Source organism: Fundulus heteroclitus, chromosome 3 (assembly GCF_011125445.2).
Source record: "Fundulus heteroclitus isolate FHET01 chromosome 3, MU-UCD_Fhet_4.1, whole genome shotgun sequence".
In the NCBI taxonomy this organism is placed as follows: domain Eukaryota; kingdom Metazoa; phylum Chordata; class Actinopteri; order Cyprinodontiformes; family Fundulidae; genus Fundulus; species Fundulus heteroclitus.
Window position 1 is genome coordinate 20,122,900 of NC_046363.1, and position 16,193 is coordinate 20,139,092.

Below are 16,193 nucleotides of genomic sequence, written 5' to 3' on the forward strand. Positions count from 1 at the left end.
TCGTGATAGAATTGCATCGTGGCATGTGAATCGTGATTCGTTTCAAGTGTTGTTTGTTTTTTTTTTTTTGTTTTTTTTTTTTTCATCTAGTCCCGTCCTCTGGCCAATGGATTAGCACCACATTACCATAGCTTGCACTTATCTATAGCTAAACAAAAAAGTGTGATTGAAATGTGGGTTTTTTTCTAGTGTTGTTTCACAAATAGGCTGGTTAGATGGTTGGATGGATAGATATGTGAGTTTAGGGTAATATGATAGTGTATGGCATGGTTAATATGCCATATATTATATGACAAATAAATTATTTGCATATGCTGTAGTGTACTAAATGAACCACTTTCTTATTAAATGTTCATACATTTAATACGGTTTAATATCATGATAAAAACTCTTTGCTGGTATTGTCAGCCCTGTGATGGACTGGCGACCTGTCTAGGGAGTACGTTGCCTCTCGCCCAATGACCGCTGGAGATAGGCACTTGGGCCCCGCGACCCTGATCGGACAAAAACGGGTGTGGATGGATAGATGGTACTGCCATTTTGTTCACTCCCCTTGTACGTCCACGCTGTCTTATTGGCAGCTGTAACAGTAGAGAGGGAGGAGTAGTTAGAGCGAAGAAATATAGGTAAGATTAGATATAGATAAGCTCAGAATGAAGACATTTGTCTTGCAGCGACCTCGAAAATGGAGACTGGTGAGTTGCTTAAACAAATATCAACAATACTTTCAAATCAATAATTAAAACCGAAAAGTGTTTGATTGATTAACGTAAGTACATAGCGATTAGGTTTGTTAAATAATTGATATGTCCACGTTGGTAGTAATGTGAATCTCACTTCTAAAGATTATGTTGAAAACAAATGTACACGTATCCTATTTTTCACACATTTGTATTGAGGTTTTCTAGAATCAAGTAACTTCTGTTTTAATGCTACATTTTGCTGATTGAGAAAGATGAATCTTTTAGGTGAAAGGAACTTACTGTGGTTTGATACAGCTGGTTTTCATTGGAACTTCACTGTTGTCAAAGAAAATCTAAAACATTATTAAAAATGTATTTTAATGCAGTATTTATGTACATTTTGATGTTTTAGATATTTCTGCTGATTCAGTTTTTCTCTTCTAAGAATGTAGCTGCAGTCTGAAACATGATAAGATTTTGTCAACACATCATTGCTTGTAGAGGAAGGCAGTGGTGCACAAAGCATGCACATTTTCTCGTTCTCTCTGTGCACTCTGCAGATGCTCTAATAAGTGTTTCCACTCCTCTTCATCAGATAACACAACCATAGACCATTCATCTGGCCGGGAGGTGGCTCTCAAACACATCCGCACATTCTCCTTGGTCATCTACTGTGTGATTACTGTGGTTGGGACTGTAGGCAACGGTCTGGTCATCTATGTGACGGGCTTCAAAATGAAGAAAACTGTTAACTCTGTGTGGTTTTTCAACTTGGCTCTGGCGGACTTCCTATTCACGGCCTTCTTGATTTTTTCAACGGTCTCTCTCTATCAGGAGCTACACTGGCCCTTTGGAAACTTCATGTGCAAACTCAACAACTTTGTGAGCTTAGTCAACATGTTTGCCAGCGTCTTTTTTCTGACAGCCATAAATCTGGATCGGTGCATATCCACCTTGGTGGTGGTGTGGGCACAAAACAACCGCACCGTCTGTAAAGCTCAAGTGATAAGTGCTGTAATCTGGTTAGCTGCTGGGACCTGCAGCACACCTTACACCTACTTTCGTACCACAATACTAGAGGGAAATAGTACCTTCTGCAAATACTCTCCTACCGTGACAAAAGAACTAAAATGGAGTCTGTATACTTTCCGCTTTGTTGTGGGCTTCCTCATCCCATTCCTGGCCATGCTGTTCTCTTATGTAGCCATAGGTATTCGTTCTAGGCAGCTACAAATGTTGAGGAAACAGATATCCCACCGTGTAATTTTTATCATTGTTGTTGCATTCTTCATCTGCTGGTTGCCCTTTCATGTTTTAAGTTTTGTGGAATTAACCTTCAGTGAAAAGATTGGTCAGATTGGAGGTCCTCTGACTATGAGTCTAGCTTTCATGAACAGCTGCCTTAACCCGATCCTTTATGTTTTTATCCGAGTTGACTTTCAAAACAAGCTTCAGTCCCTGTGCTTTGTTGTAGAACATGCTCTGACAGAAGACCACTTGCCATTTACATCCTCTCGTTTTGTGCCATCACAGTTTCCTCGGGTTGCAAGAAGATCGGAGTCCACCGCTAATGCCTAGTGGAATTATGTAGGTGTTTCCAAAATCTCTACAGTGATTAAAGTGAGCGGAAATGCAGCAAAGACCCTTTAATCATTTTTTCCAAACAAATCTACAATGTCTTTCACCTATGCATAGATGAACTATATACATTTCAACTGGTTTCTTACCTGGCTTAGTTTTTTTAAATATTTTTTTCAATGGTAGGTGATTTTTATGTGACTGATTTCCTGTAATGTAAAGACCTACAAAGAAATGTTTTTAAAATGATATTGTGCATTATCTTCTAATATAGTGCAATGAATACTTCTTAGGCTATTTTAAAGAAATTAATATTAAAAGGCTGCCCTTCCATAGGTCTATAATATAAACTGCTTAAACTGCTGATAATTTAGGATGTTACACTGCATAGCAGTAGAGCAGGTTGCCCATATGGAGCAGTTGTAGTCCTTGATGGAGCCACCCTGGGATTGATTTCCTAACTTTGGGATTTTGCTGCATGTCTTCCCCCTTCTCTCTCTCCCTGTTTCCTATCTGTTTACCATCATTTATGGACTCTTGCGTTACAAAGAAATGTTTATTTTAATCTGATCTTTTTTACATGTTGGCATAAAGGACCATGCATGTATCCATCATATTATCAAAAGAAACACAACAGTATTTACAAGCTGTAAATAAAAGTGTGAGCATGCAAAGTGATGCAAAGTGAATCCCTTTTCAGTGTCTTTTCAGTTTTACATGCCAACTCCTTTCTCACGTCTTTAGTGATTTATCTTTGGGTATCACAAGAGGTGTGCTCTAGAGCATGCATCACAAAAACCAGAGGTATTTTGTTATAAGAAAGCATTTTTTTTTATTTAGACAGGAGATTTAATGGGAGAATTAATTGTGAGAAATGTACAGTACAGTGATGTTATAGTCTTACCTTCAGAATAAGCCCTAATCAAATGAAAAGACATTGTCATACATGGTTGTAGAGTTGTTGTGTCTGTGTTGTGACTTTCCACTGAGTTACAAATTTCAGTTTTAGAGGGCAGGGCTGAAGAGATTACATTTGCCTCACATCAGTCTTATCAGGACTGGTGATTTACAGAGCTGCTTGACGGTTATCTAGCATCTGAGTGTCGACCCTATTTTGTAGTCTCAAGCACTCATTTCTGTGTGACTTACTTTTATGAGTAACATTTTTTCTCTCTGTGTCCTTTCCTAAGAACTAATTGAGAGATGCGTTCTGTGATCTCCACTGGTATAATCCTAAAAAAAACAACAGAAGCACCTGTTGTAATATACTCAACCTCAGTAAAACCTGACTCAACAACTATTGACCTGTGGCTACTTCCATCTGGAAAATCCAAGATCCACTAGTGCCTGGTGGAAATCACTATGTGGACACATAGGAAAAATACCCAACACAGGTGTCAAAACAGCCTTATCTTACATGCAGGTGTGTGCATGCTGTGTGTGTACTTGGCAGGTGTAAATAATGCATCTTGTCCGGGATGATCATAAGCAAGAAGTTCTAGAAATTGATTCTTCAGGTCTTAGAGTTAGAATTCTTCACCTCTGTTTTGGTAAAGTCTCTCACAGACGAGTATCATAAAGCTAAAATGGCTGTGTCAACATCCCATACCAGAGATGCATGAAATGAGAGCAACAGCATCAGGACCAGGCCACAGAGAAAAAGATGATGCCAATGATAACTTAATCGGATGTGTTACGTACATAATCTTTTACATAATATTTTTTCTCAATTGTGAGTGCATTTCTTTTAGGTCCCAATGTGTTTTACAGGGGCCTATAATCGAGCGAATTGAACTTTTTTTTAGCTTTTGACCTTGATACAATGCCATTTCTTCATCAAAACCATAACCAAAGTGATATTTAGCTTAATTAATCTGTGACTGAGTGATCCTCGTGAATTCTGCTTTCTAACCAACAGCACCTCCCTGTCGTGGTAAATGAGCAGCTTTCACAGCTCTACATCCAGTGGTGATTACCCTCTCCTTCCAGGAAGTACCTACCTTGACCACGCTGCCCCTGCCCAGTAAACAACACTACCACTTTCTGTGACCAGCGATCAGTGATGTGAAGCCAAGTGCGATCATTTCTGCTCAAAGTTTAGACGAAGAGGCCCTTTTAACACCTAATCTGTGCAGCAAGATCAACTGGTCTTCATTATTTTTCTTGCTACAGATATGTTTCAAAAATGTGTTTCCGGCTGCAAGAGGTCTCAAACTTTGTTCTGCTTTCCTGAAGAAGAGTCTAATAGCCAGAAGTGGTTGAATTTTATTTTTGGGAGCACACTAGATGGTGTTTGTCTGTAACGGTCACTTCACAGGCGACTGCTTGGTGAACATCGGGCTGTACCAAAGTGGAATGTCTAGGAGATTAATTCTTAAAACTTGTGCACTTTCTACAACTAAATTAAATGTTATTCATATAGCGTCAATTCACCACATGTGTCATCTCAAAGCATTTTTCAATGTCAAATTCAATCAAATCAAATCATACAGACAGATTAGTCAAAACGTTTCCTATCTAAGGAAACCCAGCAGATTGCATAAGGTCTTGACAAGCAGCTACAGTGGACAGTTGTCTGCATTGTTGATGGCTTTGCAGCAATCTCTCATTCTGAGCATAAATGAAGCTAGGACAGAACGGGAGAGCAAGGAACAGGAACATATCCAAGATGCTTCCCAAACCTGTGGATACCCTATCTGGACTTTGGTGAAATCACCAAGGAAATCCAAAAGACATGCCGCAGAACAGAATGAGGAGAAGAACAAGCGCAAAAACTTTGTCGTTTTTTGCTGGAGTCCCTGAAAAACTCTGAACACAAGATCAAGTACATTTCAAACCCCACAGGACCCTAAGACAGAGGCTGGTCCATCCTAAGGACAAAACCCCCAACCCTAAGATGAGTGGAGTGGTGTCTGCAGTTCAGTTCAGTGAGGAATGTTCTGATCTTTATATTAGAGAAACCAAACAACCTCTCCACAGACGCATGGCTCAACACAGGAGGGCTACCTCCTCAGGACAACACTCAGCCGTGCATCCGCACCTCAAGGACAACGGACTCTCTTTTGAGGACCAGAATATTCACATTTTGGACAGAGAAGACAGATGGTTTGAGAGAGGGGTGAAGGAAGCTAATTACGTAAAACGAGAAAAAACAACAACTTTAAACAGGGGAGGAGGACTCAGGTTTCAACTATCAAAAACTTACAACACAGCAATAGGTTTGATTCCTGCCAAGTTTCACCACAGTTCACACCTCCATGTGACCACAACATTTCTCCTGGGAGCCAGGCAAATGATGAGCCTAACAACTCTCCATTGTTGGGGCGATCAGTTCCAGGTGAATCTACATGTGAATCTAAGCTCTAATGAGGCCTGGCCTGCAGGTCTATAAAGCTGGGAACTTCACACTACTCCAGACATTTTGAATTGAGAAAGCTTCCTGGATAGGAAGCGAAACGTCTTCAGCTTCAGAATCGAAGCCCAGTTGCTTTATTTTTAACCCTTTTTTTTTGGATCTGTATAAAGTGAAATTGCAATGCTTTGGTCTGATTTCCTCATTACTGTAGCCCACAGCCCCTCTTTTATCCTGCTCTGAGAAGCGTGTGAGAGCAGCTCCTTTTAGTGCGGTCTCTTTAAATGCAAATGATGGCAGATTCACCTTTTTTTATTTGCAAATATTGTGAGGTGTTAAAATACATAACAGAGAATAGAGAAACTCAAATGTCATAAAATACAAATAGTACACTGAAGTTTGTGGCTGTAATGGGAAAGTCTACACAGATGAGTTTATAGTAGAATCAAGATTGTGAGGTGCCCAAGTACTCTGCCAGAAAAACAAGCCCAAATCATCACTCCACCACCACGCTTGACAGTTGGTATAAAGTGTTTGCGCTGAGATGTTGTATTTGGTTTTCTTAAAAAAAAAATGGTGAAAAAAAGCTGTGCATTATAGCCAGACAACTCTAGGTAGGTCCAGTTTTTCAAAGGGCATTGAATTGTTACGAAATACATTGAGTGTTTTGGTTGATTCATATATAAGTTTGGAAATCTAAGTCCAAGAGCTATATTCCTTTTAGAAAAAACATTCTTTCTGCTAATACCCATTCCAAAAAGCTGATGAAAAAGGTAACAAAGGTAGTGCCCCTGTCTTGGTTTACTTAGAATCCGTGGGGTGGTTGTCAGTCACAATTTGTAGTTTGTCATCTAAACCAGCTTTGCACTGCAAAGTGAAACCACAAAGCACCCCTAACAACCCCTGTAAAAAAATACCACTAAAATTCTGATCAGTATCTTTATGCTGTGTGTAGGCTAGTTTCACTTACAAGCTAACAACTAAACTAAACTAAATCATGTTAATGTCCTGTGGACCCCAAAACATAAAATAAACTACGTATTATGTGTAGAGAGAATTGAAAACTTTGTGGCCTCTGCATTTTAAAAGCATTTATTAGTTTTTTGAGAGTATGCTCAAAAATATTGAACAAACAGGCTTTGAGTGTGTGATATGATGTACTAAGCTCAGGAAAAAATATTTGCAAATTCAAATTTCAAATCTATAATTTACATTGCATGGCTCTCATTTCCATTCTATTTTCATGCCCACACCACAGATTATAATATACAGTAATATACTTGTATTTGTGACAGCTTTTTAGGGGACTAAAATAATAACTCAGCTGTGAGTTGGTTCAGGTGACAGGGTGTACCATCTGCAGGAAAACAATTTAAAAATAGTCAAAAACTTTCTGTTTATATAAAACTTACAATGCTAATCTTTATTTAATTTCCATTGCAGACTAGTTGCTACAGGCACATTGCACAGATACAATGTTAAAAAGCTCCACAATGGAAGCTTTACAACAAAGTTTCATAGGAGCGAGAACACCAGCTGGCAATTTTGTTATTAAACAGCGTATTAGAGGACTAAAAACTATGTAACAAAATTACTTTTAACAAATCGTATCAATCAAGTAAATCACAATTTAATTATGTTTTTCAAGCTATAAAAGTTGGTTTTAGGTTTTTATCACACTGTCGCCTGCAAACATCTAAGGCCAGATGTCAGGAGCTAGCATTAATAAACAGGCTGGAATAGACGGGGTTTAACATAGTTTGTTCTGGGATTCCTGTTTAGCTTTGTTAGGAAAGGATTTAACATTCCAAGACAGAGCACCCTGTTCAAAATTATATTATTATGAAACATGAAATGCTCCCTTCAGAAAACGTCAAAAACAGATTTTCTTCTTCAAATTCAGATTTTTGGGCTGCACAGTGGCGCAGTGGGTAGCACTGTTGCCTTGCAGCAAGAAGGTTCTGGGTTCAAATCCAACCCTGGGCCTTTCTGCATGGAGTTTGCATGTTCTCCCTGTGCATGCGTGGGTTTTCTCCGGGTACTCCGGCTTCCTCCCACAGTCCAAAAACATGACTGTTAGGTTAATTAGTCTCTCCAAATTGTCCTTAGGTGTGAATGTGTGCGTAAATGGTTGTTTGTCCTGTCTGTCTCTGTGTTGCCCTGCGACAGACTGGCAACCTGTCCAGGGTGTACCCCGCCTCTTGCTCAGTGAACGCTGGACATAGGCACCAGCGATCCCCGTGACCCCATGGGGGATTAAGAGGGTCAGAAACTGGATGGAAATTCAGATTTTCCAATTAAGTCCCAGTTTATACTTTTCCCCTTCCATGTTTCTCAAGCCATTTTATAATATAACTTCAATGTAGAATATGGTTATTCTATACGATAACCAAGACCAAGAATAGCATATTTGTGTAGTAAACAAAAATGAATAACTGTAATTTCTACAAATTTAAAATTAGAAAATCATAGAATTCATTTATTAGAACCTCTGGAGTAAATACTTTGTAACGCATTGTTTACCTGTATATCTCTACCAGTTTTGCACATGTTAAGCCTAACATTTTGGTTCGTTCTTCTCTACAAAAATGGATAAAGTATAGTAGGTTTGATGGAGAGCATATGTTAAAACTTAATTTCCAAAGTCTAAACTCAATTTAGGTCTGAACTTTGACTGGATCAGTCTAGAACACGAATGTCCTTTGGTCAAAAACATTCTATTGTAAATTTGGCTGCATGTTTCGGATTGTTGTCTTTTTCAAAGGTGAACATCTACCTCTGTCTAAAGTCTCTTGCAGCCTCTAACAGGTTTTCTTTGGTACTTTGTGTTCATCTATCACATTAAACAAATGTTAAAGTACAAGAGACGATTACAATGTTATACCTTATTAGCTTAAAAGGCATCACTTTGCATGCTCACAGCAACACATTAGGACTTGCTTTGCATCCTTATGTGCTGCTGTGAGCTTTTCCACTCCCATTGGCACTGTTTCATTGGCAGGTTTCTGAGATGAAAAGGAGGAGTAATCACACAGCGAGAACAAATATGGGTGAGACTAGATAGAGATCAATTCAGAGAAAAGGCACTCTTACAGCTACAACCAAAATGGAAAGTGGTAAGATACTTTAAATACACAAAAGTGATTGATTTTAATTTACATTTGAATTGTATACTTTATATCTTTGTGAATTAGCTGGTATTCAATACCAGAAACTGAGTTTGCATTATTTAAAAACTTAAGATTCATATCTGTTGTTCTTTTGGGGCATTCTGGTGAATGTTTATCAAACCATTTCTATTTTTACTCATCAGATAACAGAACTTCAACTTCAGTTCAACCATCTGAACTGGATATTGCGGCCACGCACGTAAGAACGTTTTCTCTGGTGATCTACTGTGCAATAACTGTGGTTGGGACAGTAGGCAATGGTCTGGTCATCTACGTGACGGGCTTCAAGATGAAGAAAACTGTCAACTCGGTGTGGTTTTTCAACTTAGCTCTGGCGGACTTCCTCTTCACAGCTTTCCTGGTTTTCTCAGCAATCTCACTCTCTCAGAATCAACACTGGCCTTTCGGACAGTTTATGTGCAAGCTCAATAACTTTGTGAGTTTAGTCACCATGTTTACCAGTGTCTTTATTCTGACAGCCATAAGTTTGGATCGTTGTTTGTCCATCTTGGTGGTGGTGTGGGCACAAAACAAACGCACTGTCCGTAAAGCTCAAATCATAAGTGCTGTAATCTGGTTGGCTGCAGGAATCTGCAGCACACCTTATGCGAGCTTTCGTGTTGTGGGAAACCCAACTAACACCTCAAATAACACCTACTGCTCTTATAAAGGACATCGATCGATTTTGTATGCATTCCGCTTTGTTGTGGGCTTCCTCATCCCATTCCTTGTAATACTTTGCTCGTATGTGGCCATAGGGATCCGTACCAGGCGTCTTCAGAGGATGAGTAAACGGAGATCTCAGTGGATTATTTTCTCCATAATTTTTGCATTCTTTATATGCTGGTTGCCCTTGCATGTTTTGAGTTTCATAGAATTAAATGTCAGTGATGGATCAGAAGTAATGAGAATTGTTCAGATTGGAGGTCCTCTAACTGTATGTCTTGCCTTCATGAACAGCTGCCTCAACCCCATCCTCTATGTTTTCATGTGTGACGAGTTCCAGAAGAAGCTCAGGCAGTCTATATTGTTGGTTCTAGAAAATGCCCTGGCAGAGGACCCCTTGTCATTTGTGGCATCATCTCGCTCCTTATCATGGATTCCTAGAAAGTCTGTTTCTGCTCTCCCGAGTGGGGGGAAAGAAGATGAGATATCAATGACCTTAACAGGAAACAAAAACTGACCAGCACAGACCAGGAAAGGTCATTGAGCACAGAAGAAAACAGCCATAAACTGACTGAGAGCATGGAACTAAATCAGCTGCATCGAAATGCTCTGGACAAAGCTTTGATTTGAGCAGCTATGTAAATATATGCAGAGAAATTAAGTGTATTTTCACTGATTGCTTGATTTCCCTCATTGGTTTATACAGTTAACAGGTGTTTTTGTACACGGTTAGCCAGACATCCTGAGATATACAACAGGAAGTCTGATAAAATCACAGAGAAAATTGCAAATGTAACTGAAACCCTTGTTTGGTTTTCATGCACCAACACATTGTTCATTTTAAGCATTTAAAGAAATGATTGAAATACTGTAAATACTTTTTTCCGATTGCATGTTTAACAATGATCACATTTTCTTGCTTATCTGCTGCATTGACGATGACGTCAAAAGAGACTATGCTACAACATTGATGGATTTTCCAGTAGTGAATAAAAATGTGCTGACAAAACACCCGTTGCACTTTTGGACTTGATTTCTTATCTTTAATCATAGAATTTGAGTATGAGAGCGTATGGATTTTATACAAACCAAAGCAGCTGGATTAGTCAATGACAGAAACTTGTGGACAACCTTCATGTGTTCTCTCAACACCTACACCTCACGTGAATCACAAGATTCATACCTCAGCTCATCTTTGCCGCCATAAGATTCTACAAGCATGTTCCTTAGATAAGACATTTTTTTGATCAATCTGTATAATCTGACCCAATCTGTATAATCTGATTGAATTTGACTTTGGAAAGTGCCTTGAGATGACATGTTTAATAAATTGGCACTAAATAAATAAAATTTGATTTAATTGAATGTTAAAAAAGCACCAATCAACTCAATGTTTTTGACTATTATAAACAATGCATTGTTTATAATACTGTGAATGTTATATTGCCTACTCGGAAGAATAAGACAAACGAAAAGGAAATGAAAATAAGTGTGGTCTGTTGAAATGTCTAGTTCCTTATTCCATGTAGTAAATTGTTACGAAATACAGCGGAAGAGGTACGGGTATGAAAACACAAATAGAGAATGTATATGCTAAACAATATGTATGTAAAAAAAATTAGAATTAATATTGGCAATTGCGCTAAAAATGTGAAGTCCCTTATGATATACTTTTGGATTTGAGATGCTAATATATTACTATTAAAAGTAACTGTAGTACTACATCATTTAAAAATACAAGGTGGGGAAATAAGTTTGCATGTTTGCAAGCTGTAAGACTGCATATGTAATGAGAAGTTGCTTTCATCCCATTTCTGTCAAGCTATGGCATGACTTTAAACACGTGCTCACATCATAACTGTTTGACTCCACATTGATGTGCCCATTACAATATTATGAAAACAGGACCTTTACATCAAAACGTTTTTTTTCTGTAAATCAATTCAACATGATATATTTTGCATAATCATTCTGATTATGGCATACAGCAAATGAAAACCTGAAATTCAGTTTCTCAGAAATAGAATATTACTGAGGCCAACAAATGGAGAACACATTTTAATATTATGAGTTACACAACTATTGGGAGAGACTGCTGACCTGACGGTTAATGATATCTTTCGCAATGCAGGTTGAGTCGAGAGGACATTGTTAAAAAAGCTGGCCGTTCAGAGCATATCACACAGCACCTTAATGGAGGGTTAAGTGAAAATTAAAAAAAAAAAAAAAAGCAGAAGAAAAAAGCAGTAAAAAAGGGCACAAGCTTTTGGGAAATTCAAAGGATTTTGCAGTAAGGTTCACTGAAAACCTCTGGCGAGACTCACATGGTTTGGACTGAGAGTGCAAGTCAGCGCTTTTAGAGCCACCACATACAAGAATCCAGGGTATGGTGAACACTGGTCACAACTCTTCAGTTATGCCACTCCTGAACAATAGACATCGAAGGCGTCTTATTTGAGCTAGTGAGAAAACTAACTGGATGGACTGGACTGGTTATTCAGTGGCCCAAAGTCCTCCTTTCAGATGAAAGTAAGCACATTTGGAGATCAAGGACCCAGAGTCTGAAGGAGAGTGGAGAGGCACACACTCTGCATTGCTTGGTGTCAAGTATGAAGTTTCCACGTTCAGGAATGATTTGGAGACCCATGTCTGGTGGTGTCTTCTAAGTCCAAAATTAGCACCAAAAAAAATCATAGTTTATGGTGTAATAAGGACAAAAAAATGGCTACATACTGTAAGAATGTAAGATGAGCTGACAGCCCCTTTAAAAATAGATCACCTGGTCCTCCTTAACACCTCAGTCGAGCTGCAGGCTGATTACCTCACGCTCTGCTGATGCAGTAATTCATGCAAAAGGAGCCCTGACCAAGTCCTGAGTGCTTATACGATACAGCACAAATATATAATTATTATTACGCTGACATTTCTATTTTAAAAATTCCTTTTTTATTGGTCTTCTGTAATATTTACATTTTCTGAGATCCTAATATACAAAAGACTGTTTATCATTGTGTGTAACTAATCAATCTTTCACTTTTTGAGTTGAATTAAAATACCTTTTCAGTATTAACCTGCATTATGAAAATTCAGTCTTGCCTTTTATACTTTAGGCTGTGTGATAAAGCAGCTGAATTCATAAAAAAAAAAAAAAAAAAACATAAACATATACTGTAATAAGCAAAAAAAAAATAAAAAATGCCAAAGCACTTTGCCAATTTCTCATCTACAGGCCACTCTTAAAAATGTGAGAATAGCAAAACTATTCTCACATTTTCATCTCATAAATAAGAATGTCCTAACAATGAAAAACATTTCTGTGGGTTTTCGTTAATGCTTTGTCTTCTGTCTTTCTTAATGGAAGCTAAAGACCAAAATTTGAAGAATCGAGTCTTTATTATCATTATGTGACTATAATAAAATTTTGGTGAGACACTGGCTCAGATTTCACAAATAAAACACACACACGCTCGCACACAAACACGCACACACACACACACACACAAGACAATGTTCAAGTTGAATGCACCGAAACACCTTCTGAGAGGCTAAAAAGCATGAAAATAGTTTTTAGCGTCTGATAAAAATGAATTGTTCAAATCAGAAAAGACAGATGGCAGTCACTCTACAGAACAATGTAAATCACTGTGGAATTGCATGAATGTATTAGACAAACATTCCCAGAGAAGTTAAAAAGAGTGCAAATAGTAATTAGCAAAAAATTTTATTATCAAGTTAATTGATGTTCAAGTCAAAAAAGACAGGCAGTAGAAAGTTTACAGCATGATGTAAAACATTGTCCAGTACCAGACAAACTCTCCCAGAGAAGCTACAAAGTGTGCAAATAGTCATTAGCAAAAGTTTTAAGAATTGTGCAATTTGAGAGGATGTCTAAACAAACACTTGGCCAAGAAACTAAGTGTGCAAAAGACATTTGCATGTGAGGGACAGTGCAAATAATTCTAAAACAAATCAAGGACCCGTGGAACCTGTAGCATGTTTGTAAACATGTGAACACACTTTGAACTGGGCTGTTGGTTTACTTGATTCTCAGTACGGGGCGATAGCCTTCACAGCTTTGGGGAAGAAGCAGTTTTTAAGTCTGTTAGTTTTTGATTTATTGTTCCTTAATCCTTTACCTGATGTAAGTAGAACAAACAGCGCATTACACAGGTGGATTGAATCTGTGGCAATACCTTGGGCCCTTTTCTGGACTCTTGTTGCATGAACTGTGCCTAGCTTGTGTAGACGGCATCCCACAATCTCCTGCGTTTACCTCAATATCCATGCTACATCCTTCCTCTCCGATGCGGAGCCTCTCATGCCCTTTTCTGGACTCTTGTTGCATGAACTGTGCCTAGCTTGTGTAGAGGCCTCCCACAAATCTCTGCGTTACCTCAATATCCATGCTACATCCTTCCTCTCCGATACCGTGCAGCTCCCATTCCACACTGTCACGCGGAGACACAAGATGCTCTCTATTGTAGCTCTGTAAAAGTTTATGAGCAGCTGAGTATGCTTCATCACCTCCCCATGTATTTAGAGAGGAATGTCTACCTGGACCTCATGTAGTCCACTATGACTTCCTTGGTCTTGCTGATGTTCAGGGTTAAGTTATTCCTGGAGCACCACCACGTCAGATTACGGACCTTCTCTCTTTAGTGGGTCTTATCATTGTCAGATATGAGAGTTGGCACAGGGACATCATCTGCGTTTCTCTATCCTCAACACCTGATGTCTGTTGATGAGGAAGTCACTGAACCAGGAGCACAGTGAATCAGGGCCAGCATGTTCAGAAGAACGGTGTTGAAAGCTGAGCTGGTGTCCACAAATAGCATCCTAACATAGGTGTTAGGATGCTGCAGATGAGTCACATAGCGTGTAATGCTAACGAGATAGCATCCTCTGTAGAACGAGGCGAACTACAGGCTGTCCAGTTGTGCAGGGATGGTGTCCTTGATATATTTCAGGAGGATCATCTCAAAGCACTTCATGACGACAGGGGTCAGAGCAACAAAGTGGTAACCACTGAGCCAGGTGATGGTTGTTTTTTGGGGCATATGCACAATAAGGGAGGATTTCAGACAGGCAGGAACCGTGGAGAGCTGCAGGGAGAGGTTAAAGATGTCCAGAAAGAACCCATTCAACCTATCACCATGTTTGGACCTGCAGCCTTGTTGGTGGTGATCTTCCTTAAGCTGGAGGTCACTTGGTGCAGCTGCAGGAGAAGGGTATGATGCTACTCCTCTGGCTGGGAATGATGTTCAGACATTCTGCTGCTTGGAAAGTTGAGGTTTGTGAAGAAGCTGTTTAAGGTGTTAGGGAGAGCCAGGTCATTAATGGGCTGCTGGTCACTGTGCTTTTCAGAGCTCATCATAGCATGTTATGTGGGTTGTTGCTGTTGAAGTGTTCCTTGATGTGCTGCTTGTTCCTGTGCTTTGCCTTCTGAATGCCCTTTTTTCAGCTGACTTCCAGACCTGTGGTAGGCCAGTCTATCTCCTGATCTGTATGCTGCGTCCCAGGCCTTGAGCAGTGACCGAAATTTGCCGTCTATCCATGGTTTCTGCTTAGGAGATATTCTGATTATCTTTGTGTCAATGCTGAATGGTTCTAACGCGGGGTCTAGCGCTACAGATCAAGGGTTTTGTAGGCAAGGATCAGGTCCACAGAGATGCGATCTGACAATCCAAAGTGTGGAGATGCTGCAGCCTTATGTTCCTAAAACGTTGCAATTGGCCTGGTCTAACACTGTTGTCTCAGGTCAGGAACTTTATGAATTTGTGGGCTTTGGGGTGCACAGTTTTAAATTTTACATTGAAGTCCCCAGCTATGATCGCAGCTGCCTCTGAATCAGTGTTCATTTGGCTGCTGATGAAACAATAGAGTTACTCCTGGGCTAATTTGACCCTAGTTCTTGGTGGAATATAGATTATATTAATAAAATGGTAACATAGCTGAGTTATCTAACCTGTTGAAATAGTTTACACTTAACTGCCAGATATTTTAGATTGTGGGAACACAAGCATAATGAAAAAAAGTTGTAAAAAAAAAAAAACGTTTGTGTGCTGTAGCTGGAAAATTAAAATCTCAGTTTCCTTAATTACCAAAGATCCTGTCAGAATGCATTATCTTCTCGTGAGATGAAAAGCATGGGACACATGTTCAGTCTGATCTAACCTCCATCGTTCTGTTCTCCCTGGACAAAGTCCCTTACATACCAGTTATCTATATATGAGCTGTCACACCAGTTTCTCAAAGGAAGTTCCTCAGAAACTCAAGGTAGGTTGCATTGAGCACTGTTATAACTTGTGGGGACAGAATGTTACCTACAAAACTAGACCTTCAATCTAAGGGAGAACTCTGTCCTGGCGTCTTCTCAAACCTTCCCCAGGCCCCACTCAGCAAAATGAAATACAACGGGCTCATGCATAAACTCTACGGCTACAGGGAAGGGATTTTTTTTTTTGCCTCTAGCAATGCATTATAAACAGGATACACACGTGCTCATCACAGCCGCTTAACTTTCAGCACACCACAGTGGTTTATGCTAGACTTCCTGTTTGCAAGGCAGACTATCCAATGTGAAACCCGATCAGATATCGGAGGTAACTGGTTGTTTAAACGTGTGGTGCATATGATTTGGGTTGAACAAGGTTGCACTCAACTAAAATAAATGAATTTTGAATGTGAATTGGATTATACCTACACTGAAATTAACTGACTTTGTTTACAGTCTCTGTATACTGC

General features: G+C 39.3%; 2 protein-coding genes across 2 annotated transcripts; both read left to right on the plus strand.

The window, feature by feature from the left end:
• Nucleotides 1-685: 685 nt before the first annotated feature.
• LOC105926279 (chemokine-like receptor 1) lies at nt 686-2,357 on the plus strand. Its single transcript, XM_012862532.3, has 2 exons — nt 686-695; nt 1,279-2,357. Exons 1-2 carry the CDS (start codon nt 686-688, stop codon nt 2,259-2,261), a joined length of 993 nt encoding a protein of 330 aa, XP_012717986.1. The 3' UTR covers nt 2,262-2,357.
• Nucleotides 2,358-8,700: 6,343 nt separating this feature from the next.
• On the plus strand, nt 8,701-10,261 carry LOC105926278 (chemokine-like receptor 1). Its single transcript, XM_012862531.3, has 2 exons — nt 8,701-8,729; nt 8,927-10,261. Exons 1-2 carry the CDS (start codon nt 8,720-8,722, stop codon nt 9,964-9,966), a joined length of 1,050 nt encoding a protein of 349 aa, XP_012717985.2. The 5' UTR covers nt 8,701-8,719; the 3' UTR covers nt 9,967-10,261.
• Nucleotides 10,262-16,193: the final 5,932 nt, after the last annotated feature.